We start from the raw sequence: 25,313 nt of genomic DNA, 5'->3' as shown, positions 1-25,313 counted from the left end.
AGTCCTCTCCTGTACTCAAAGGGCTGTGTGCTCATTACTGCAGGACAATGATAAAAGGCAACCCGTTTAGTTTATTCTGTTGCCCCTGCAGACTAGTGTTAGGGCTAGGGCTGGGTATCCATTCGAATTTCAAGAATCGATTCGATTCCGATTCACAAGGTTCAGAATCGATTATCACGATTCAATTCGATTTGATTCGATTCGATTCAATATCGATTCGGTTAGTGTTACTAAAACCTGTTTTTTTTTTAGCTGTAACCTTAATTACATGACTGCCAAGTTATGCAACACATCAATACTAGGGCTGGGTATCGATACTGATTTCCAAAATGAATTAATGAATGAATCATTGAATGGAAAATGGACTGCACTTATATAGCGCTTTTCCACCTTAGCGGCACTCAAAGCGCTTTACAATGGCCTCTCATTCACACACACATTCACACACCAATGGCGGCAGCTGCCATGCAAGGTGCTAACCTGCTCATTGGCAGCAATTTGGGGTTAGGTGTCTTGCTCAAGGACACTTCGACATGTGGACAGTCAGAGCTGGGATTCAAACCGTTGACCCTTCGATCATTGAACGACCTGCTCTACCAACTGAGCTACAACCGCCCCAATTAATTAACTATTCATTCCTTCATTTATTCATTCATTCATTAAATAAAAGATCGATTTTGGGATTCATGAATCGATTCTGATTCGATGTTCGAATTCAGGGCCTGGAAAGGAGGGACATCTCTGTTTGGAATTCCAACCAGGCCAATCAGCATCCTTAGAATGTGATTTCAAGTGCTGTGATTGGTTAGACGATGAACTAATCGCTGAGGACTCCCTCTTCGCCAACGCCCCATCTTGGAAAACGGCTGTAATGGGAGCCTGTTCAGACTGAATAATGGAATTAAACAAAATGGCGGTTCAGTAGAGTGTCAGGCTACACTGAGTGCACCTTTGAGTGTCTTTGTCTATGTGTGTGTGTGTGTGCGTGTGCGTATGTGTGTGTGTATGTGTGTGTATGTGTGTGTATGCGTGTGTATGCGTGTGTGCGCGTGTGTGCGCGCGTGTGTGTGTGTGCGTGCGTGTGTGCGCGTGTGTGTGTGCGCTTCGTCTTTTTGCTGCTACCATTTTGTTTATTGAACATTTCACAACTTTTAATCAGATGTCTCTAATCCACGGATGGTTTTGATTTAAGTCATACAGACAGCTCAGGGATAAAACCCACCAATGTTATTTGTTTGAAGAGCTCTTAAGCTAACATTACAGTTCAGGTACACCTTTTCTGTGTGTGTGTGTGTGTGTGTGTGTGTGTGTGTGTGTGTGTGTGTGTGTGTGTGTGTGTGTGTGTGTGTGTGTGTGTGTGTGTGTGTGCGTGTCTGTCTGTCTGTCTGTCTGAGCTCCCCTAGAGCTAGCCAGTAAAACTTTCCTAGTTCCAGTCTTCTAGGTTACAGAACCTCGAGACCCATTGTTTATAAAGCAAGCTTGTCTTTGCAGTAATTACACTTCCCAGCAACCCCTGCTCTAACGCTCAAACTGCTGGAGCATGATTCCAGAACGAGGGTAAATTATGCATACGGACCGAGTGAACCGCGGTACGCGGCGGATTTATCAGCTCCCAGAGGCACAGCCGCTGTCAGACGCCATTGTTTATCTTGTTATGTCACCTGGGATCTGCCGCCACATCAGCTCGCCGCGCGCGCGGGTTTGCGTTTGCGTGCACGCCAGTGTGTGTGAGGACAGGGCCCCGGGGAGGCCCCTGCTGTCTCTCCCAAACAAGCCTACTGGGAGCCACTAGCAGCTTGTCAGGAGGCAAAACGCTGTTGTCCCGGAAAATCATTCCACAATCCCATGAATATTTCATGACTTCTCTTTCCAGCGGTCATTGTGAGGACGATCTGGGAGGATGATCTGGTTTTATTTTGTTATACAGCAGAACTAACTTAGTATCAAGCATCCTATAGATAGCTAAGGTACTGTAAGGACACTGGCTTATCTGATGAGAATTGTTGCTAGCTCGCTACGATATCGATAACATCGATGTATGAAAGCTAGCTAGCTAACATTAGGACAGGGGTGTGGTTATCCTCATGTGACACTACAATGAGGAGAATTCTATCCAATATGCACATCGAGGGGTGCTCGGTAAATTAACTGTCATCTGTAGAATAGGATGGAACTCACACACCAATTATAGATGATTCTTTATTTGAGTGACATCGTTTCGATCCGTTTGGATCTTCGTCGTTTAACATGCCTACTTCTCGAAAACTAAAGAATGGACACATTTAATACTGTAATGTCCTATTGTGCAAATGGTATAAAAACCTAGAAAGTGTGACAAACCACCATGTTAATCCTTTAAAGTTGACTCCTTCCTCTCCTCTAATCATTAAAGGCCTAATCCCCTTCGTGAGTGCGTCGCCTCCTTTCCTTCGGTTAACCTAGCGTTGTGATCTCCTGGGAATCTGAGACTCGACACTTTCAGCGTCGCTGTGGTGTCCTAATTGCTTATGCGTGCAAATCCGCAGATTAATAAGGCAGTACTGACACACTGTACGCCTCGGCTGTGGTCAGCAAAGCTGATTAGCTGGTTACCAAACACGCCCGCCCGGGCGTAGGGTTGAACATGACAGGTCTGTCTGGGAAATCTCCTGACTCCATCTCCCTCTCTCTGTCTCTTTCTCCCCACTCCCTGTCTGTGTCTCTCCCTCTCTCTCTCTCTCTGTCTCTCTCTCCCCACTCCCTGTCTGTGTCTCTCCCTCCCTCTCTCTCTCTGTCTCTCTCTCCCCACTCCGTCTGTCTCTCCCTTCCTCTCTCCCTCCCTCCCTCTCTCTCTCTGTCTCTCTCTCCCCACTCCCTGTCTGTGTCTCTCCCTCCCTCTCTCTCTCTGTCTCTCTCTCCCCACTCCCTGTCTGTGTCTCTCCCTTCCTCTCTCCCTCCCTCCCTCTCTCTGTCTCTCTCTCCCCACTCCCTGTCTGTATCTCCTCCTCCTCTCTCTCCCCCTCCCCCTACGAATGAGTCATTTACTGTGGTGCTGCAGGCCTGTTTACCGAGGTCATTGGCGTTTCTCACAGCCTCTTAGCACTTTATAATGTGATGGATTGTGTATTAATAGCACAATGAAGGACTGTTTGTTGACTATTTCATGTGTTTTATATGACCACGTTTCAGGGCACCAGCGACTTCTGTGTGTCTCCGGACAAGTTCATCGTCAACCAGACCAAGGAGTTCCTCAGTGCAGGCAAGCTCTCACCAAGCACATCCAGTACTGACCTCACGCCACAAACACATCCTGCCTCCCTGCTCTCTGGAATGAAAGCGCTAGTTTTCTAATTGGCTAGGGTGATTAATGGACCAATCCTAATTGTGATCTTTCTCTCTTTCTTTCTTTCTTTCTTTCTTTCTTTCTCTTTCTCTCGTTCATTCTTTTTCTTTCTCTACTTTCTCTCTTTCTTTCTTTCTCTTGTTCATTCTCTCTTTCTTTCTTTCTTTCTTTCTTTCTTTCTTTCTTTCTTTCTTTCTTTCTTTCTTTCTTTCTTTCTTTCTTTCTTTCTTTCTTTCTCTCTTTCTTTCTTTCTTTCTTTCTTTCTCTCTTTCTCCCTTTCTCTCTTTTTCCCTTTCTCTCTCTCTCTCTCTCTGTCTCTCACTCTCTCATCCGTCTCTCCCTCTATCTGCTCCTCACAGAAGTAGCTCATTACTATCTGTATTGCAGTCCGAGTCTCCCCAACCCCTTCCAACAGGTAAAGACCCTTCCAGCCCATCTTCGTCTCAATAACTCACGCTGGAGATAATTATCGTTGACTTGAAAGTATGTATTTACCTCATTAGCTCCGATGCAGATCTTTATCAAGCTATCAAGCACTATTCAACAGCTCGGGGGAAAATCATACTTGGCGGCGCTGATTGAATTACTTAGGGCATAACCAAAACAAACTTTGATCTGTTTTATATCTGTGGGTTTGGTATAATTAGCCGTGTCTAATGTGTGCATAGTACGCACCGCCTTAGGGATTTTTGCTTATTTATACCTTATTATTTAATTATTATTTCATTAAAAATGAAATGGGGGGGGCTTTTTATTTTCCATCTATTGATTAAATAAACACAAGCTAAATGCATGACCGGTAATTATAAAGACACGTATTGTGTGTGTGTGTGTGTGTGTGTATGTGTGTGTGTGTGTGTGTGTGTGTGTGTGTGTGTGTGCGCGTGTCTGTGTTTATCATAGCAGTATGCATTTAGGGCTTTATGTGATGTGAGATAAAAAATTAGATTAGGGGGGCGGGGTAGGGGGGAAGGAGGGGGGGAAGGGGGGGGATTAGGGGGGCAGGGTGGGGGGGAAGGGGGGGGGATTAGGGGGATGGGGAGGGGAGGGCTACAGTATCTATCATGACATGAATGTGGCCTCCATTAAGTGCACCATAATGCCACACCGTGTTGCTTGATGTGCTACTAAGTCTGTCCGTCTCTGTCTGTCTCTGTCCGTCTGTCTGTCCATCCGTCCGTCCGTCCCCCTCATCCGCTCTCTTCCTCCTCCTCTCTGTGTCTCTCTCTCTCTTCCTCCTCCTCTCTGTCTCTCTCTCTCTCTTCCTCCTCCTCTCTGTGTCTCTCTCTCTTCCTGCTAGTCCCTGACCGTGTTCCAGAGGTCTCTGACCACCATGCAGATCCAGGTCCAGGGACTCCTGCAGTTCTCCGTGCCCGTGTTCCCCACCGCCGAGGTGAGGAGCTGGGACTGGGAGCTAACCCGAACTACAAACATGGCGGGGAGCTAACCCAAACTACAAACATGGCCGGGAGCTAGCTCGAACTACAAACATGGCAGGGAGCTAACCCGAACTACAAACATGGCAGGGAGCTAACCCAAACTACAAACATGGCGGGGAGCTAAACCGAACTACAAACACGACCGGGAACTAACCCGAACTACAAACATGGCGGGGAGCTAACCCGAACTACAAACATAGCGGGGAGCTAACCCGAACTACAAACATGACCGGGAGCTAAACCTAACTACAAACGCAATGCGTTGGAGGACTCTGTGTGTGTGTCGCTCACTCTCCCTGTGTGCCTTGTTACAGAGAGACTTACTGGGGATCCAGCGCCTGTTGAACTCCTCAGAGTTCAACCTGCACCAGCTCACAGTCTTCCTGGACTGCCGTGGGCTGCACAAGGTCAGGCCACACTAGCTGCACAGCACGACGCTTTTTCAGCCACAATAAGCGGACCGCATGCAGTTCAGCTCACGTAATTGTGTGTGTGTGTGTGTGTGCGTGTGCGTGTGTGTGTGTGTGTGTGTACGCAGGACTACCTGGATGCTCTGATGGGGGTGTGTTATGACGGCGTGGAGGGACTCCTCTACCTCTGCCTGTTCTCCCTGCTGGCAGCCAGCGCCTTCTCCGCCATGCTGTGTGCCGTTCCCCGCGCCTGGACCCTCATCGCCAGCAGGTGGGCCTCCCACCAGACCCCCCTCCTCTGGGTTCACACTCCCACCAGACCCCCCTCCTCTGGGTTCACACACTCCAACCAGACCCCCCCTCCTCTGGGTTCAGACACTCCCACCAGACCCCCCCTCCTCTGGGTTCACACACTCCAACCAGACACCCCCCTCCTCTGGGTTCAGACTCCCACCAGACCCCCCTCCTCTCCGTTCACACACTCCCACCAGACCCCCCCTCCTCTCCGTTCACACACTCCCACCAGACCCCCCCTCCTCTCCGTTCACACACTCCCACCAGACCCCCCTCCTCTGGGTTCAGACTCCCACCAGACCCCCCTCCTCTGGGTTCAGACTCCCACCAGACCCCCCTCCTCCTCTGGGTTCACACACTCCCACCAGACCCCCCCTCCTCTGGGTTCACACACTCCCACCAGACCCCCCCTCCTCTGGGTTCACACACTCCCACCAGACCCCCCTCCTCTGGGTTCACACACTCCAACCAGACCCCCCTCCTCTGGGTTCACACACTCCCACCAGACCCCCCCCTCCTCTGGGTTCACACACTCCAACCAGACCCCCCCTCCTCTGGGTTCAGACTCCCACAAGACCCCCCCCTCCTCTGGGTTTACACACTCCCACCAGACCCCCCTCCTCTGGGTTCACACACTCCCACCAGACCCCCCTCCTCTGGGTTCACACACTCCCACCAGACCCCCCCCTCCTCTGGGTTCACACACTCCAACCAGACCCTCCTCATCTCGGTTCACACACTCCCACAAGACCCCCCTCCTCTCGGTTCACACACTCCAACCAGACCCCCCTCCTCTGGGTTCACACACTCCCACCAGACACCCCTCCTCTCGGATCACAGACTCCAACCAGACCCCCCCCTCCTCTGGGTTCACACACTCCCACCAGACCCCCCCCTCCTCTGGGTTCACACACTCCCACCAGACCCCCCCCTCCTCTGGGTTCACACACTCCCACCAGACCCCCCCCTCCTCTGGGTTCACACACTCCCACCAGACCCCCCTCCTCTGGGTTCACACACTCCAACCAGACCCCCCTCCTCTGGGTTCACACACTCCAACCAGACCCCCCTCCTCTGGGTTCACACACTCCCACCAGACCCCCCTCCTCTCCGTTCACACACTCCAACCAGACCCCCCTCCTATCTCACACACTCCAACCAGACCCCCCTCATCTAGGTTCACAGACTCTGGGTTATCTTAGATTAGAGGTGTAAGCCCTTATCTTAGATTAGAGGTGTACAGTACGCCCTTATCTTAGATTAGAGGTGTACAGTACGCCCTTATTTTAGATTAGAGGTGTACAGTACGCCCTTATCTTAGATTAGAGGTGTACAGTACGCCCTTAGCTTCGTCAGACCGAGCCTGAGCTCACTCTGGATACTCTCGAGGGAGACAGTTTTGAGCCTGACTGGAAAACGATCTTGCCAGCGTCGGTTTTGAGGACATTTTAAATAAAAACAGCTACGTATAACTGTGAGGAGCGGCTGAAGTTGTGTGATTGGATGTTTTCAGATTTTTTTCAGATGGTGTTATCGATTTATTCTGATAATTCAGAAAAGAGTAGTCGAGAATGCCAAGATTCATCTTTTGCAAGTCCAAGCTGGTTACTTTTATTCCAAATAGTTAACAAGTTTGCAAAGTCGGGCTCAGAGAGAAAGGAGAATTCACCAAGAGCTGTGATTCTCATCAAAACAGAGCGTTATAAACACTGTGGTTGTGACCATACATGCATATGCAAATACGCCACTAGCCAATCATCAGTGAGTAGGCTAGGTCAGAGGGTCAACAGCTGAAGTGAACATTTACAGAGATCAGAGATAGCTGGGAGGAGGGGACCCCTGGGGAGGTCTAGCTGGGAGGAGGGGACCCCTGGGGAGGTCTAGCTGGGAGGAGGTGACCCCTGGGGAGGTCTAGCTGGGAGGAGGGGACCCCTGGGGAGGTCTAGCTGGGAGGAGGGGACCCCTGGGGAGGTCTAGCTGGGAGGAGGGGGCCCCTGGGGAGGTCTAGCTGGGAGGAGGGGACCCCTGGGGAGGTCTAGCTGGGAGGAGGGGACCCCTGGGGAGGTCTAGCTGGGAGGAGGGGACCCCTGGGGAGGTCTAGCTGGGAGGAGGGGACCCCTGGGGAGGTCTAGCTGAGAGGAGGGGACCCCTGGGGAGGTCCAGCTGGGAGGAGGGGACCCCTGGGGAGGTCTAGCTGGGAGGAGGGGACCCCTGGGGAGGTCTAGCTGGGAGGAGGGGACCCCTGGGGAGGTCTAGCTGGGAGGAGGGGACCCCTGGGGAGGTCTAGCTGGGAGGAGGGGGCCCCTGGGGAGGTCTAGCTGGGAGGAGGAGACCCCTGGGGAGGTCTAGCTGGGAGGAGGGGGCCCCTGGGGAGGTCTAGCTGGGAGGAGGGGACCCCTGGGGAGGTCTAGCTGGGAGGAGGGGACCCCTGGGGAGGTCTAGCTGGGAGGAGGGGACCCCTGGGGAGGTCTAGCTGGGAGGAGGTGACCCCTGGGGAGGTCTAGCTGGGAGGAGGGGACCCCTGGGGAGGTCTAGCTGGGAGGAGGGGACCCCTGGGGAGGTCTAGCTGGGAGGAGGGGACCCCTGGGGAGGTCTAGCTGGGAGGAGGGGACCCCTGGGGAGGTCTAGTTGGGAGGAGGGGACCCCTTAGTGAGGTCTCCTGCCATGAAGGGTTGTTTAGGTCTGGGGAAAGTGGGGTCAGGACAATAAACGTAATCTTAATTGTATTATTGTTGTAAATTGCTTATGTTTTGTTGATGTTGGCGTTTGCTTGTGAGCTCGTCGGCATTGGAAATGAGGGAAACCTCAATTGCCCCACTATAAATAAAGGTTTGAATTGAAAACAGGAGATAGCTGCTCACTGTATAACACACAGGATTCACAGTGTACATTTCCTATGACAATGTCTTGAGCAGAGAATACACTCATTTGAATGTATCTATTACAATGGTTCATCCAATCACCTGCCAAGTAGTTTTGAAAGTTCCCGCCCTTTTCCCAAACAGTTTCCGACAGAGAGTCCCCAGATGGTTATGAGAAGCAAACCCTAGTTAATACACCCTTGCAGGCCCGGTGATGATGCCCCTGTGTGTGTGCGTGTGTGTGTGTGTGTGTGTGTGTGTGTGTGTGTGCGTGTGTGTGTGTGTGTGTGTGTGTGCGTGTGTGTGCGTGCGTCCCTCCCTCCCTCCCTCCCTCCCTCCCTCCCTCCCTCCCCCCCTCCACAGGGACAGGGACTATGACGACATCGACGAGGAGGACCCGTTCAACCCGCAGGCGCGGCGCATGGCGTTTAACCCCAGCAGGGCCCACGTCCACAGCTTCTGCAGCTACAGCAGCAGCCTGGGCAGCCAGAGCAGCCTGCCCCCCCCGCTCCCCCAGGCCGCCTCCAGCACCCCCGCAGCCGAATACATGTAAGCTGGGCCGGACCCCTTCCTGGGTAGCCTCGAGTCAAGTCAAACTTTATTTATAAAGCACACGGGGCGGCTGTAGCTCAGTTGGCAGAGCGGGTCGTTCAACGATCGAAGGGTCAGCGGTTCGAATCCCAGCTCCGACTGTCCACGTGTCGAAGTGTCCTTGAGCAAGACACCGAACCCCAAATTGCTCCCAATGAGCAGGTTAGCACCTTGCATGGCAGCTGCCGCCATTGGTGTGTGAATGTGTGTGTGAATGGGTGAATGAGAGGCCATTGTAAAGCGCTTTGAGTGCCGCTAAGGTGGAAAAGCGCTATATAAGTGCAGTCCATTTACCATTTGAAAACAACAGTGGTTGACCAAAGTGCTGTACAGTGGGATAAAAGGCGCTAAACAATAAAACAATAAAATACAATGTAATAAATAATAACAAATAATGAGACAAACAGGAAATGCAAACATAAAATAGTGCACGTTTGTGTCGCCCTAGTCTCAACCCCAGACCCATGAGAGTTCTTTAGAGTCAGGAGAGAGACTATTGTCACCCATATATTTGTCGCATTGTATAACTGAACACCTCTCTCTCTCTCTCTCTCTCTGTCTCTCTCTCTCTCTCTCTGTCTCTCTGTCTCTCTCTCTGTCTCTCTCTCTGTCTCTCTCTCTCTCTCTCGCCCCTAGGAATCAGTCCATGCTGTTCGGGGGGAACCCTCGCTATGAGAACGTGCCGCTGATCGGGAGAGGATCACCGCCACCCTCGGTGCGTTGGCCTCTAGAGGCCGGGTCCGTTGTGTGATGGCGACGAGGCTGGCCTCCGTAGCGCAGTACACCCGGACCACACACACACACACACACACACAGTCCACTACTGCTTTACATGGTTATTCACCGCATAACAAAACATCCTGCTGTACTCCAACAGAGACACCTCCACTGCACTCTCAATGAAAGACTGCCCTCTGCTGGCCATGGGCTGCTGTGCAGTCAATGCAATGTCCCGCACCTGTTTAACTGATACCCTTAGACTATAGTGTTTATATGTCCCTTGCAACATTGGCTGTGATCAAACTCTTGAGTTGAGTATGTGTTAGGCTTTACCATATGGTCTTAATGGATCAGATAGCACCCTCTTACCTTGCGGGAAGTAGCAAGGCAGCAATAGAGCAAGATTATTTTTTTTTAAACACAAAAAAAACGGTCTGCTTTCCCCGAGATCTCTTGTTGTAATGGGATAGTTAATTTTGCAATAGCATTTATTGTGGGCCCCAAAGATGGAGCAGCATTGAAGGTGAGCTGGTTTAATCCATTACCAAGATGGCTGTCGTGGAGGATCAGGCCTCTGTTGGCCTGGGTCAGCCTCCTGTGAGCTCCTCTGAGCTGGTTAGGACCTGGGACTAAATCAGGGTTAGGGGCTTGCTAAGTAAAAACATGGCTGCCCCCCCCTCCCCTCCCCCCCCCATTAGTGTCAACAATATGCTCTGCCTTTAATGCTCGTTCCATGTCGGCTGATGGAGAGATTTGTTTTGTTTTGACGTGAAGAAGCCCCGCGTTCTTTTCCATGCAGCGGAACACTTCTGAGACGGAGCCCTTAACTCCGCTGAGGAGTCGAGAGGCCTCGTTCGACATTTGCTTATTTCCTCGGCACTCTGCGCCCCTCTCACACGAAGGGAACACAGAGTTCCCTCTCTGAGAGAGGCTGCTATGATTAAATGGTAAACGCTCTGCACTTATACAGCGCTTTTATTCAAAAGCACTTTACAATGGCCCCTCATTCACCCATCCACACACATATTCACACACCAATGGCGGTAACTGCCATGCGAGGTGCCAGCCTGCTCACTGGGAGCAATTTGGGGTTCAGTGTCTTGCGGAAGGACACTTTGACATGTGGACAGGAGGAGGCGGGATTCGCACCGTCGACCCTGCGATCATCGGACCACCCCCTCTACCTCCTAAGCCACAACCGCCCTATTAGAATGTCAGGCGCCATTAGATAAATGACATTCCAAACACATCGCTGTCGGGCGAAAACCACTTATCTACAAAATGTTTTCATAATGTCGGAAAAAAAAAAAAAAAATGTCTTTGTTTCTGAACATAAAATCATAAATCATATGATGCTGTTTAGAAGACATTTCATTGGCCCCAGGGCTGGGAAGTGTCTCTCAAAATGGAGCTTTTTGAGTGTTTTTCACCCAACAGCAATGACAAATCTCCACAATCATCACAGTTACAGTAGCTGTAGCATATATTTGCAAAACCTATTTAGACATATTTTACAAAATGTAACAATGTATTTTATGCCTGGAAAAATATGAAATTGTCTATATTGTATATTATATTTTTGTAATATATTTTACAGATGACAAGAACATTTTATTGTGCCAATATGTGTTGTTGCTTTTAATCCAATCCTTCAATGTGCCGTGTACCCCTTCATCTGGGATCTTAAAGGTGCAGTATGCAGTTTGTCTCAGAAGCACTTTTTGTTATGTTTTGCAATCAATAAATAAAGTGCTCTGACACAAAAATTTTAGAAATCCATAATCTGTGGAAGTAGCAGGACTGTACTGTAATAAGCGAGTCCAATCATTTTGAGTTGCCACATTGAAATGATTGGATGGCTTACCTGTCTGTCAACCTGCCTACCTGCCTAGAGAGTGTCATTTGTTTTCCCTCAGTTTGGAGGAGTGGCTTTGGATGGAGGCCTGAAGGGAGGGGGCGGGGATTTTGTCGGTTGCATTTTTCAAAAACTTTCGAAATGTTTCCCAAGTCTACTGTAACATGAAATCACAAACAGCATACTGCACCTTTAACTTACACTATTATAATGAGTCTTTCTCTATCCTAACAGGGTATCTAACTACAGTCTATGTTGGAACTAACTTCATTTTTATCTTTCTTTTACTCACAGACATTTAGAAACCGTAAGTTTCCAGTTGTACACAACCTTAACTGAACCTTTGTTGCTTTCCTACGTGTCACCGCACTCATCCACGTGCCACTTCTAGAAGATGAGTCTAACACACTCTGTGCTTGTGTGTGTGTGTGTGTGTTTGTATGTGTGTGTAACCTGAAACTTTTCCTCCGGTATAAAACTTGCCACTTCCTAATCCATTTGTTTGGTCCTAACTCAATGAGATGTTCTAAAAGCTCTACCTCAGCCGAGTCACCTCTGACCTCCCGGTGCTGTTGTGTCCTGGTGGGTCACCTGTGAGTGGAACCTTTCATGTGTCCTGCCTGCCCGACTCTCACCCCTGCCTGCTCTTGACCTCTTGACCTGCCAACTCTCCCCACTGCTCTTCTCAACGCTGACTCGCCATAACCTAAATTCACCGCAATGAACGCCAATGTCTGAGACGACTATTGTTCCATGTCTTCTGGATCAACTCTTCAGCTTCGCAGCTTCAGACAGATTTGTGATTGAAGTAGTGTCGTGTCGTGTGCCTGACTGGACTAACCCATCTTCTGTTTTTGTTTTTACTGCAGTATTCACCCAGCATGAGGACCACCTACCTATCTATGACTGACGCCCAGATCAGACACTTTGGGACCGATTTCCAGGTGTAGCCCGGCGCCCGCTGCGGAGGAAGGCCGCGGGCGCGGATGTTTCCGTCGGTGGATATCGTTTCGCTGAACTGATCTGCGGCCCGAGACGAGAGAGCTCGTCACCTTGGAGCTCGTCAACGTTGCTCTGGACTCTCAGAGCTCTTAAGCTACTGTATGAACAGTCGTCCTGAACGAGAGCTGTCAGTCTCCCCTCAAAACCCCTCAGTGGAGATGATTCACTACAGAGAGTTTCTGTGTGTGTGTGTGTGTATGTAAGTATGTGTATATGTATATATATATATATGTATATATATATATATATATATATGTGTATATATATATATATATATATGTGTGTGTGTGTATATATATATATATGTGTGTATATATATATATATATATGTATGTTTGTGTATATATATATATATATGTGTGTATATATATATATATGTGTGTATATATATATATATATATATATATATACATATATATGTATATATACACACACACACAGGCATATGTTGAGACAAATCAAGAGACTACGAAATGATTTTCGACCAAATAGATGTTTTTTTGCGCAAGTCATTCCGTCTCCCATGGATCCTCACTGAGAGAATAACACGGTGTTTAATGATTAGCTGTTCTCCTTCTACCCTCTCACGTGACCCGTCTGTATCTGGCTCACTCAAACAAGACTACCACACAGTCCTGACGCCACCCGTTAAACAAGTACATGCCGAGGGCCTCGTGTTTTTCCTCCATGACACAAGGCTGAAATGGACCACATACCTCCTCTTTTATATTTGATTGTTCATTGACATCAGTTAATGAATATCATGCACTTACTTTGAAGCAAGCTGAGCTGGAGCTGTTTTTAATTATTTGTTTAATGTGATTTTAGGTGATGTTTTAGGTGTGATGAGGAACGACATGTTTCTATACTGCCTCCATTTTTCTGTAACTGCTGTAGGTGTTCAACTGCAACGGGCGTTTGCATCTCTTCGCGTCTCTCTTTGCGTCTGCGTCTGTCTTCCTTCCGATCAATGTGCCTCGCCTATCGGGAATATCCCACTATGAGAGATACTGTACAATGCTTGTACATTAGCTTGTTCCAACATTCCCTGGATGAAATGGACACACAAAAAGATACATTGATCAACCTTGAAGTGTTGGCACTGATTCAGTGTTTCTGTGTCGCCTAGAACGCCTGTAACTGCATCCTTGTCTTACAGTCAATTTGAGGGAACATATTTTGGATACTTTTTCAAAGAATTCTAATTTTCCCTCTATGCCATGTTGAGTTGGAAGGTATACATGTTCAAATATACTTTATGCTAGTTGATGAAAATGACTGTTGTGAGCACTGAAGGCCACTGGTAGAATATTGCAGTTTTCAAACTACTGTAAATGCGTAGTATTATCAGGCCCAGCAATCAGCTGAGCCATTGTACAGTCTGTATTCTTGTTTGTGGCACGTATTCTTCCATGTAAATCTATACCACTGTAGTATAAGTTTGAAGTAGTGGACCAATTTGATATGTGCATAAATTGAATGGAGAAAACTTAACTTGGTATTTCTGATCCTTACATTTGCACCATGACAGACCGTGTATTGATCACTACAAGTTAATCTGCACTGTAGCCATCAGTATGATTAAAGTACACTAGCCTACTAGCCAAGTGTCACTATTATGCTTGTAAAGTTTGAAGTAGAAGCTCTTATTTCGGTAGGAACAATAAGTAATCACAATGAATACATTTAAACCCATGTCATCAATGGGCAAATGGATACTTTTTGCCTTTTGCAGTGACGCCGTAGCGATTTAAATTGACCTGCTCTAGTTGCCGTACTAAATAAGGAAACGATGGCTCTGTCTATGATGTTGTCAAGCTAGCAAGCAACCATCAGACCATACACAGCTACTGTCGCATAATGATAGAAATAAACCCTGTTGGTAGAAAGTAGCTCTTGTATTAAAGAAGAGGACTGTGGCGGGCATGTGGTTAGATAATGGGAAACATTTTCGGGAGAAAGAGCCGCCCCTCTCGAATTACGGACCAGGACAAAGCGGTTCTGGTGAGTTGGGTTAGCTGGGTTAGCTATGTAGCATAGTTAGCTATGTAGCCAGCCTCTCATGTGGACTAGCCAGGGAGTAGGGCTGCTCGATTAATCGGATTTTAATCTAGATTAAGATCTGGGCTGTCAACGATCATTAAAACAAAATAATCGCCATAAAACGATTTTGCACAAATCAAGTGCACCCTACACTGCAGAGCTATACTGTCTCCCATGGGAGAAATGGATCTAATCCAAAGAACATTGTTAAAAAGAAAAGCAAGTCAACATTTAATAAATTAATTGTTTTCAAAGTCAATGTATAATTTGATATGTTAAGAAAATGTTAAAACTTGATAAAAATAAAAAAAATTCAATGAATAATCGTGTTAAATAATCGTGATCTCAATATCAATCAAAAATAATCGTGATTATGATTTTTGCCATAATCGAGCAGCCCTACCAGGGAGTGCAGGGTGGACTAGCTACCTAACATTAGCTAGCAAGCTTGCCAACTGCTACCTAAACTGGCTACCAGGACCATTTGGCTAACATTAGTACTGTCTAGGTGAACGAGTTCTTTTTTTACACGCTCACGCTGCAGTCAAGTGTGTGTGTGTGTGTGTGTGTGTGTGTGTGTGTGTGTGTGGCACATATGTATGGGGGCTGTACCTAGGGTTTGAGAAAGGGTCTGGGGAGGTTGGGATGTGGGTATAGGAATGAGGGTATAGGGATGAGGGTATAGGGATGAGGGTATAGAGGGATGTGGGTATAGGAATGAGGGTATAGGGATGAGGGTATAGAGGGATGTGGGTATAGGAATGAGTGAAATCTGTGCTACATAACTTTTTTTTTGTATTCCTTCTACAGCATGTATGTAACTTTCCCACTGTGTACTATTTGCCCCACTATTTTAAGACTGTATATTTATTTGCCCAGGGACTGCGGGTGGAAATTAGCTGTCTAGCTATAACCTTGTACAGTGCATCTCTCCCTATTCTATAGGGGAAATGTCTACAGTACCTTGTCCCTGTCTTAAAAATAAATAAAAATCAATCAATCAATCAATCATACATTATTACGATGAACACCCAAGGAAAGTAGTGTGTGAAGTGAGCCACTGAGCTAGCTCAGACCATAACATGGATTACCGTCAGGCCAGGTAGCTACGCACTACTTATTAACTCATTAGCAATGTTGATGAGTTGAAGGGGCTGCTGTCTAATTAGCTACCTTACCAAGTTAAGTATCTTGCCCAAAAGTAGCGAGCTATCTTCAATTTCCGGCCAGCTGCACACTGGCTAACTACAGTACACTAAAGCACTTCCTGTTTTTGTTTAGACTGCTATGCCTTTTTCACCAATGCTTTTCACTTCCCTGTGTCTGTTCAGCAACTGAAGCAGCAGAGAGATAAACTGAAGCAGTACCAGAAAAGAATCACTTTGCAGCTGGACAAAGAGAGGTTTCTGGCCAAGCAGCTGCTGAAAGATGGCAGAAAAGAGTAAGGCTGAATGTTATCACAAATATCTTAACTGTCCCAATAGAAATGGATGCGCCTTCCTCAAAAAAAGAGACTTTGTTGTGGTGCTTAACCAAAATTGTGAACATTAAAAAGGACATCAAAGATGCATGGTTGCACTCACCAATAAAAGATACCTGGACAGATCCTCTATTTCACCGGTTTTATTTTTGCCGTCAATGGAGGCAAATATAAAACCGGTGAAATAGAGGATCTGTCCATGTATCTTTTATTGGTGAGTGCTACCATGCATCTTTGATGTCCTTTTTGACCTTTACTGTCCCTTTCAAAGTAGCCTGAACACAAAGGTTCCCCTGGATGATTTTAAATGCCGTCTAGCTTTTAACGATTTGAAGGCCGATATATTGCCAAACATTTTGTGATTCAACTTAAGATTGAGTGTGCAATTGTATAATGTAGAGTCTCATCCTGGCTGCGCTGTATTTCTCACACCGTAGGAAGGCACTGCTTCTTCTGAAGAAGAAACGCTACCAGGATCAGCTACTAGAAAAGACGGACAACCAGATAACAAACTTGGAACGAATGGTAAGAATCTATATCCTCCTTCTGTCAGGAGCAATGAGGCATATTTAACACACAAATGAGCAAATCTCTCTCTGTATCTCGGTTTCCAATTTCCTTGGACACCGTGGGCCTGAGAGCGTTCATATTTGGCACGGGTACTGGCAGGGGTCGCAGATGGTGACGGCCAGATTTTTTAATTAGGCCAATCAACCAAATGGTCAATTACTGGTAGTGATAACACTACCCACAGCAGCCAGCAGGGGGCATGCAATGTTGACACACACACACACACACACACTATAAAGTAGATTGTATAGAGGACAGCTACATTGAACAACTCCACAGACACGTGTGTGTAAGTAAGTAAAACTTTATTTATATAGCGCCTTTCACAGCACGAATGCACAAAGCGCTTCACAATACAAATAACACATAACTCTGAAAAGGTGTGTGTGTGTGTCCATAGAACATTTTAGACAATACATTTCAATAAACACTGGCAGACTTAAGTGATTGTGCGCTCCAACGGGTAACAGAACTTGTCATGAAAACATTTTTCAGACTGAATACCATGTTAGCCATGCCAATGTAAACATTTAACTGAGATGCTTCCACAGGTTCAAGATATTGAGTTTGCCCAGATTGAGATGAAAGTCATTGAGGGACTCAAGATTGGCAATGACTGCCTGAAGAGCATGCATGAGGTATGAGTATGGATCGCTCTGAGTCATCTGTTTGACATTTCATAATCCGCTCCTCCTCCTCTCACGACAATAGCCATGACTACAGCCTGAACCGTACATTTGCAACGAAACACCCAACCACATTAGTATACGTTATACATCATACTGCTGTCAAACCTTCACCACCGACTCTTTTGTGCTCCTTGGTTTAATAGCGTGCACTCCAGAAAGCCTTTATTTGCCGTGTTAGCATAGCTGGACATTCTTTGAAGATTAAAGGATTAAGAGGCAAATCCTTGACTACAGCAGTGTGACTGTTAGCTATCCTTGGATACGGTGTTCCCGCCCTGCTTAGGAAAGCCCTGCTTTCTCTCGTCTCACAACCAAGCACAATGACAGGAGCAAAAAGAAAGATCCGGGCCTTTTCACTCGCAGCATGTGATCACGTTGGCTCTACACGGACATGGCGTCACGCCCTCGTCTTGCCCTCTCCTCCTCAGGTCATGTCCATAGAGGACGTGGAGAGGATCATGGATGAGACCCAGGAAGCCATCGAGTACCAGAAGGTGAGCGTCGCATCACTTCCTGTTTGTGTTGTTTTTTTTGCTGTCGCTATTATCATTTCTCTCCACCCTCCGCCTTACACTTACCGGCTCAGTGGCCTTGTGGTTAGAGTGTCCGCCCTGAGACTGGGAGGTCGGGAGTTCGATCCCCGGCCGAGTCAGACCAAAGACTATAAAAATGGTACCCATCGCCTCTCTGCATCACTCAGCATCAAGGGTTGGAATTGGGGGGGCTACATCCCCCCCCCCCCAGGGGATGGGTCAAATGCGGAGAACAAATTTCACAGGTGTGCGACGCAGGTGTGTGACAATCATTGGGACTTTAACCTTTAACCTCCTCCTCTTGTTCCAACAGCAAATAGATGAGATGCTGGCCGGGTCCCTGACGCAGGAGGACGAGGACGCGGTTCTGGCCGAGCTGGAGGCCATCACTCAGGTGCGTCACCCAGTAGGGTCTAGGGCTGGGGATCGATTCCAATTTCAAGAATCGATTCCGATTCACAAGGTTCAGAATCGATTATCGCGATTCGATTCGATTCAATATCGATTCGGTTATTGTTACTAAAACCTGTTTTTTTGAGCTGTAACCTTAATTACATGACTGCCAAGTTGTGCAACACATCAATACTACGGCTGGGTATCGATACTGATTTCCAAAAATGAATGAATGAATCATTGAATGAATTAATGAACTATTCATTCCTTAATTTATTAATTCATTCGTTCATTCATTCAATAAAAGATCGATTTTGGGATTCATGAATCGATTCTGAATCATTTGATTCAGAATCGATTAATCGATTTTTTAAACCCAGAGGGATGCTGGGTAGGAGGAACGTGGAAATGCAGATCGGTGGTGGTGTCCTTCATGGATCCGTTCCTCTTCTGTAAGTTAACCCCCCCCCCCTCTCTACCGAGACAGGGAGAAGACATGGTTCTGCCAGAGGTCCCTGCCGAGCCGCTACCAGAAGTAGCGGAAGCAGGTGTGCCGGACTCAGGTACTGGGCCTGGTACTCATGGGTAGAAGCCAGATCCTGGTAATGTAGTGTCATCTCTCACTGTGACGTGACTGTTTTGGCCTCTTCTTTGTGTTTTCCCAGAGAGGAAACCTGCAAAAAACAAGATGGACAGAGAGATGCTGGCGGCCTAGAGGCCAAACAGCCGTCCACAGTGGCTGGGTCACGGTGTCGGTCTGCATGACGCGGGCCAGCTGACCCTACCCTGGGTCACCCTGGTGGGATATGGAGGAGGAGGGACAGGACACTGTAGACACCATCTGTCTGCTGCTCCCCTCTCTAGAACCCTGTTCAAGGATGAAGGAATGTCAGAAGGGAAATCAGAACTAGCCCCGTGAGACCATCCTGACCTCACACAAGCTCACCTTCCGTTTCTCTCTACAGATCAGTCTGGCCCTCCCTGTATCTACGCCAATTTCCAGAAATTACAATGTGACCGGGCCAATCGGAGACTGCGTTCTGTGTTTTGTCCACCAGGGGAACGCAGACCCTGATTGGGTCCCGTAGTCGATGACGTGAAATACAGGCTAATGGAGTCTCCTGAAGCAACAAGTGTTAGTAGAATAAACACAGCCATCAGTTGCAGAAATAGACCCGATAATGACTAGAAATGGTGCTCGGGGAGCACAGACCTCCGCCCATGAGTGCATTTTGTGGCTGTGTGTGTGTGCACGTGCGTGCGAGCAGGAGGTGTTTAGTATTGCTGCATTCGTTAAGTCGAGAGCTTAATGTCAGTCCAAACCCGGTGTCTCAGTGACCTTCACATGTCTCAGTGACCCCCCCCCCCCCCCCCCAATTGACAATCGAGGACCCACCCCGTGATTCGGATTCGCTCCAAAATTTAACGGGTTCTAAGTTGGACCATGCTACACACTTTCACCGAGTTTCAGGAAAATCGGCCTGGTAGTTTTTAGGTAATCCTGTTAAAGAACCAACGAACACACGCCACCAAAAACAAAACATCTCTCGCGTGTACGCACTAGCGGAGTTTCTCGGCGGAAAATACGTTTTCGCCGTTCTTCCGACTGGATTTGGCAACGTTTTGTTACGCTGATTGGCTGAAGGAGTTTGTCAAGGCGAGTACTCCCGCCCACTGAAATCGATTAGATGTAGATACTGTGAGGAAGGCCAGACTGATCTGTGGAGAGAAGTGGAATGTGAGTTCGCAAGATCAGGATGGTCTCACGAGGCTAGATCAGAAGCAGAATTAGATTTGTTTGCCAAATACATTTTCACATACGAGGAATCGGACTCCCAATGTGGATGGAACACAGAGAGCCTGCATAAACAAAAGAAGCACAATCAAATCTTGGATTCTGTGTCCTTTGTGTGAGCTGGATTGGTGACTTAATGTCACTAGTATCTGTTCTGATTACACCATCTCAGTCATGATTGTTTTAGAATCTCATCTTACATGATAAAGTCAAATGTGGCTAACGCTTGTATTGTATTGTATTTGGGGTTCTACCAACCAGCTGTAGTATTCACATTCATATTTTATTAATGATTAATGGTTACTACATCATGATCTTGTTTATTTAGTCCAAACCCTTTTTATTTCTTATTGTTTTCCAGATGAACATATGTTTTTGATTATTTCAAGCAGCGTTATCACTGACAGCCTGTTTTGACATGTATTGACCACCAGGTGGCACCATATACCAGTCTTGCAGCTCTGTCCTCGTGACAGATTCCCACCTGAGAGTGAAGTTGACAGATGGGTTAATCCTCCTCGCAGGTCTTCTGTGGCAGACATGACGTACCAAGATGTCACTGACATTGTTTACTATCCTACACTGAGGGGAAAAAACGTGTAAATTAATTACCATGTAATGAGCTCACACCAATTATCCACTGTGAGAAAAACATCACCCACTGAAAACTGAAAACAATTAAGTGTAGGAGTTTGATTTACCATCTTACACAATGCGATGGCATACAATGTACTGTGAAAGGAACTTCAAATGGATGTCAATAATGCACTTGTTTCATGTGAAATAATATAACCACAATGATTTTGTAATAAATTACAGTATTACAGTCGAATGAGAGATGATCATTTTGTGTTGTAGATGATCACTGGCGGTATCTCCACAGTTCTAACTTCTCTGTGAACATAGAGACCAGCCTACTTTGCATTGAGACATCACAGGATAACAGTGCTTTCTCTAAAATGTCATACACCTGAAAGCATTAGTCATGATATTATTATCCATAGCCAGCATGGACAACTAGTGTCTGGGGTTACATGCCTGAAGGGTCGCCTAGGCAAGGCAAGGCAAGTTTATTTATATAGCACATTTCAGCCACAGGGCAATTCAAGGTGCTTTACATGAGACATTAAAAGCATTAAAACAAAAAGCAAGACATTATAGACATTTAAAACAAAAGGCAGGACGAATTAAAAGCATTAAAACAAAAAGCAAGTCATTATAGACATTGCTATAACATATTCCTACCTGTCACTCTGCTACTCTTCACAGTTCAGGAGCGGAAGGACATTTGTTTTGGTTTCAAGTTGACAGCTATGGTCCGTTTATTAGGAAATAGGCTCTTGTGAAATGTGTATAATCAATTTCACGTTGTTCTAGACCAGGGAAGCCGGTCAAATGTAGTTATTTGGCCAAAAGTGGATGGGGGAGGCGGGGTTTTTGTAGAAAACGAGGCGGATCTCTGCTAAACTACAGCCTGATCCACTCTGCTGGCGGAGCGATTTGCACTCCGGGCAGAGATTGCGTGCGTTTACTTTCAGTGGGAGCTCTCTCACACACACACACACACACACACACACACCGTCAATCACAGCACCTCTCCGTCTCCTTCTCAGCATACTTTGTCTCTTTTACGAGGATACTTTTTTTTTTTCTCTAAAGGAAAATACTGTTTATGGTTTTGACCGACGATTCCAAGATGTCTCGCACCGACGAGGTCCACCGCATCACGGAGAATGTCTACAAGGTAAAGTGCTTCAACTGTGGTTAAAAGTTTGGAGCGGTAGGTTACTGACATAGGATTGCTGTTAGAAAGACGGATTTCTCTTATTCGTCGTTATGTTTATTTCGACCGAGGCGCATCTTCCACGGATTGAGACGATGGGACTCGAGGGAGGCGGAGGAGGTTTTATTACTGTCTCAATCCATATGGCTCTATTGGGAGTAGCGTCTTTGCGTCGTTTCAGATCATTAGCATAATTAATAGCTTTTATTTGACTGTCACTTGTTGCGTCGAGTTCAAGTTGTTGCTATCGTTTGTTGCATATTGTATAGCTTCCGTCTTAAGGCATTTGATGTGCAGTCACGGCCTACCAAGGTACTAAAATATCCCATCTTTTATATATAAACACACACACACACACACACACTTGCCCAGCTCAGTCAATCAATAGATTACCTATTAACCATTCAGCTTTCAAAGTGACTCCTGCCATTTTGCCTGCTAGACATACCTGTAGGTGGGTATTTGGCTGACAGGACCAGGCAGGGTAGGCTTGCCGCTGTGTTGCAACAGGTAGGGCCTCGAGACTGCAAACATTTGCCTAGAGGGATTTCCACATCCAAACCAGTTCAGCAGTTGAGCTCCAGCCCTCTTTGGTTTCTCTGTCACCCGCTTCTTATTTTACAGGCCATCATATTACTGTATGTTCATTACAGAGAAGTGACTGTTCCTGATTTGGTAATGGTACAGGACTATCAGTTAGCCTATCTCAAGGCTGACATAAGGGGACAATTGGGCGCCTTCTCTTTCTATTTCTAATAACACGCGAGTTTCATTGTGCAATGTGCCAGTGATCCCCTGCGCGAGTCTGTTGGATTTCTGAAAGTCTGGTCTCGCGAGACTACTGCTTCACTGAGTCTGTTGGATTTCTGAAAGTCTGGCGTCGCGAGACTACTGCTTCACTGCAGACGGCCTTGAACGCGCTGCCTGCGTCATCTAGCTTGGGGGTTCACGCGGGTGTTGAGTTGAAAGGGCCGAACACCTGTGGATGTTTCTGGAATGTTAACACGCCATCTTGTTCTCAGGGTACCAAGACAACCGCCCATCCCCACCAACACCTGTATCACACTAGGATGGTCTAACATCTAACATTTACCCACCCATGCCTATAAAGAAACGACCACCCATGCTTTTAAAGCAACAACCTGAGGGCCTCCATACCAGAGTGGTTTCCCATCAGCCAGTGCGCCCAGAAAGAGCGGAGGGTTTGGGAAGCCGAGGTCCTGGCGTTCCTTTGGGGAGCAGTCAGCAGTCGGAAATGAGGCCAGGCGAGGCCAGACTTGAGAGAAGCTGCGTTCAAAGAGCTACTCGAGGAAGGAAGGCGTCCATTTAGTCCGAATATAAATAGACCCCTCCGATGCACTTTGGACGCTGTGCTTGGATGAGAGGGAGAATGTCCCCCCTCCCCCCTCACATTCCTAATCATGTGTGGTTTGGTTCATTCATTCATTCATTCATTCATTCATTCATTCATTCATTCATTCATTCATAACCTTTATTTATGCTCGGAAAATACATTGAGGGTGACCACGCCCTTATTTGCGATGTCACAGTGAAAAAATAAATACAATAGATCACAACAAACAATACAACAATAAATACAGTACAACGACCCCAACAATAATACAGCAATAAGCGCAACAGTCAATGAAAACAGCTAGAAACAGAGCCAGAGATGCTGGACAGCTGGGTAGTTCAGAAGACCAACTGCCATCCGTTCTGTCGAGGGTTCTCCGGGCAGCAGAGCGGTTCTTGTCAAGGGTTCTCCGGGAAGCAGAGCGGTTCTGGCCAGCGGACCGTGAACCCCGGCGGCGGGTTCATCCCCGGGGGCCGGTGGAGGTCCGGTCACGCCCGCCCACCCTGACAGGCCTGGCTGACGGGCAGCGGAACAGAGCGGAGAGACATGCCAGCTCGCCGTACCGGCCAGGCTGATCTGACTGACCGACCGATGGGCGCGCCGGCAGGAACGGGAACGGACGAGCGGCCGGGTCCGACTGGCTCCGCCTCCTCACGCTCACCTCTGCGGAACCCTCGTTTTTTTTTAAAAGCGGCTTTTGACTGGGATTGATTCTGAATCCCGCTGTGTCAGAGAGAGAGAGTACAGAGTGTGTAGTGTGTAGTGTGTAGTGTGTGTGTGTGTGTGTCGGCTCAATCCTTACAGTGGGCTGGTTGCACAGATGCTGAGTAATTGCAGGGGAGGAAAGGATGCCAACTGCACTGCTGTGACTCACGTGTGTGTGTGTGTGTGTGTGTGTGTTGAATAGGGCAGGTGAGTTTACACAGGGCGTGAATAGGGTATGGTTTGGAATTGAATTGCTATTTATTCAGTCGAGTCACACCTAGTTTAATGAGTCTATGCTCATCATGGTGAGTCTGGAGAACCTGGTATTACCGCGTGAGTCTTGAGAACCTGGTATTACCGCGTGAGTCTTGAGAACCTGGTATTACCGCGTGAGTCACGTCGCGTTCCTCTCCTCGGTCCCAACAGTCCCAAGTTCGTGGGATCTCAAATAAAGGATGCAGTCGTTGCTCATCGACAGTCAGAAGGCTCGTCGAAGGCCAGGGAAACGCCGGACTCCCAGGCAGTGCCTGGAGGTCGCGTGTGTGTGTGTGTGCGGGGGGGGAGCTCCCACCAGCTGGTCATCCTGCCGGGGATCATCGCCGGCCCCGCCCCTCCACGGGAGTTCGGGTGAGGGGTGGCGGCCTCGGGTCAAGCCTCTTAGCTGCACGCAAAAGACACAAGCACCAGACAGTCTGGGCGGGAGGGGGGGGGGGGCGTGGTGTGTGTGTGTGTGTGGGGGGGGGGGGCAATGGGTCGTCGAGCGGGAAGCGAAGCCCGACGACGTTCCGTCTCCATCGCTTTCGAAACGACGGCGAGGCGCCGCAAACAATGGCCGGCTTGTTGGAAGGGCGCCGTCAGAGCTAACGCTAACCCTGCCAGGTACGAGGAGCGCAGCGCAGGGCGCGGCCGACCCCGTCTGCCCTCGGGCCTGTGCTCCCGTTCCCAAACCCCCCCCCCCCCCCCTGCACCCCTCCCGAACCCCTCCCGAACCGTAAACACCACCTAGAGAACACCGCTATTACGTCCGCGTTAATGCTAGGTATGGCGATGGCGTCGCGATGAGTTCGCCTTCTGCTGTGGTAATTAACAGGGTGAGGAGGAGCTGTGCTGTTTGCTCAGGGCCGAGTACCGTGTTCCACATCTCGCGGCTCTAAAGGTAGTTTCTCTCCCTGACAGGAGAACTCCCCCCGCGTTTCCTGTTCTCTCCTCAGCCAAACGTTCCAACGCCGTGTCGTCGGCGAGCTCTCCAGTCGAACGAATCAGGGTTTGTTTTTTTTAGCCGGGGACGAGGGGACGACACTTCCAGCGAGTCACGTGGGAGATTTTGAACAGGTGGTCTCTTAGCAACAACATGCTGTCAAGTGTCATGTCATCCTGGGGAGATGTGTAGGGAGAGAGACAGAGAGGTGTGTGTGTGTGTGTGTGTGTGTGTGTCTGTGTGTGTGTGTGTGTGAGAGAGAGAGAGGGAAAGAGA

The 25,313-nt window shown here is 48.0% G+C and overlaps 2 protein-coding genes across 3 annotated transcripts in view; both read left to right on the top strand.

Moving 5' to 3' along the window:
* ttyh2l (tweety homolog 2, like) overlaps positions 1-13,968 on the top strand; it is a 45,238-nt gene extending 31,270 nt beyond the window's left edge. Inside the window, exons 7-15 of one of the 2 annotated variants that reach the window (XR_014630469.1) lie at positions 3,169-3,238; positions 3,682-3,737; positions 4,623-4,715; positions 5,076-5,168; positions 5,300-5,442; positions 8,690-8,875; positions 9,554-9,632; positions 11,787-12,085; positions 12,362-13,968. Coding sequence is in view for 1 of the 2 variants with exons in the window: in XM_084438836.1 (XP_084294962.1) it covers positions 3,169-3,238; positions 3,682-3,737; positions 4,623-4,715; positions 5,076-5,168; positions 5,300-5,442; positions 8,690-8,875; positions 9,554-9,632; positions 12,362-12,442 (801 nt within the window). In the remaining variant the exon portion in view is untranslated. The remainder of the gene's footprint in view (positions 1-3,168; positions 3,239-3,681; positions 3,738-4,622; positions 4,716-5,075; positions 5,169-5,299; positions 5,443-8,689; positions 8,876-9,553; positions 9,633-11,786; positions 12,086-12,361) is intronic. The other variant, XM_084438836.1, reaches the window with a different exon arrangement.
* A 370-nt stretch (positions 13,969-14,338) lies between these two features.
* Positions 14,339-20,772, top strand: LOC311308856 (charged multivesicular body protein 6-like). The gene is made up of 8 exons (XM_084437927.1): positions 14,339-14,498; positions 15,869-15,978; positions 16,455-16,542; positions 17,139-17,225; positions 17,705-17,770; positions 18,123-18,203; positions 18,690-18,765; positions 18,868-20,772. The coding sequence occupies exons 1-8, from the start codon at positions 14,433-14,435 to the stop codon at positions 18,915-18,917; spliced, it is 624 nt and encodes a 207-aa protein (XP_084294053.1). The 5' UTR covers positions 14,339-14,432; the 3' UTR covers positions 18,918-20,772.
* The last annotated feature ends 4,541 nt before the right edge of the window (positions 20,773-25,313 follow it).

This window comes from Borostomias antarcticus (genome assembly GCF_949987555.1).
Source record: "Borostomias antarcticus genome assembly, chromosome: 5".
Lineage (NCBI taxonomy): Eukaryota > Metazoa > Chordata > Actinopteri > Stomiiformes > Stomiidae > Borostomias > Borostomias antarcticus.
The sequence above is the reverse complement of the archived record's forward strand: the minus strand, read 5'-3'. Positions and strand labels throughout refer to the sequence as shown.

Excerpts from the sequence above, each read along its gene's own strand:
- LOC311308856 (XM_084437927.1), top strand. The coding sequence starts at position 14,433 with ATGGGAAACATTTTCGGGAGAAAGAGCCGCCCCTCTCGAATTACGGAC. Across the intron at positions 17,226-17,704 it reads GCCTGAAGAGCATGCATGAG|GTCATGTCCATAGAGGACGT; the intron begins GTATGAGTATGG and ends TCTCCTCCTCAG. Across the intron at positions 18,204-18,689 it reads AGCTGGAGGCCATCACTCAG|GGAGAAGACATGGTTCTGCC; the intron begins GTGCGTCACCCA and ends CTACCGAGACAG.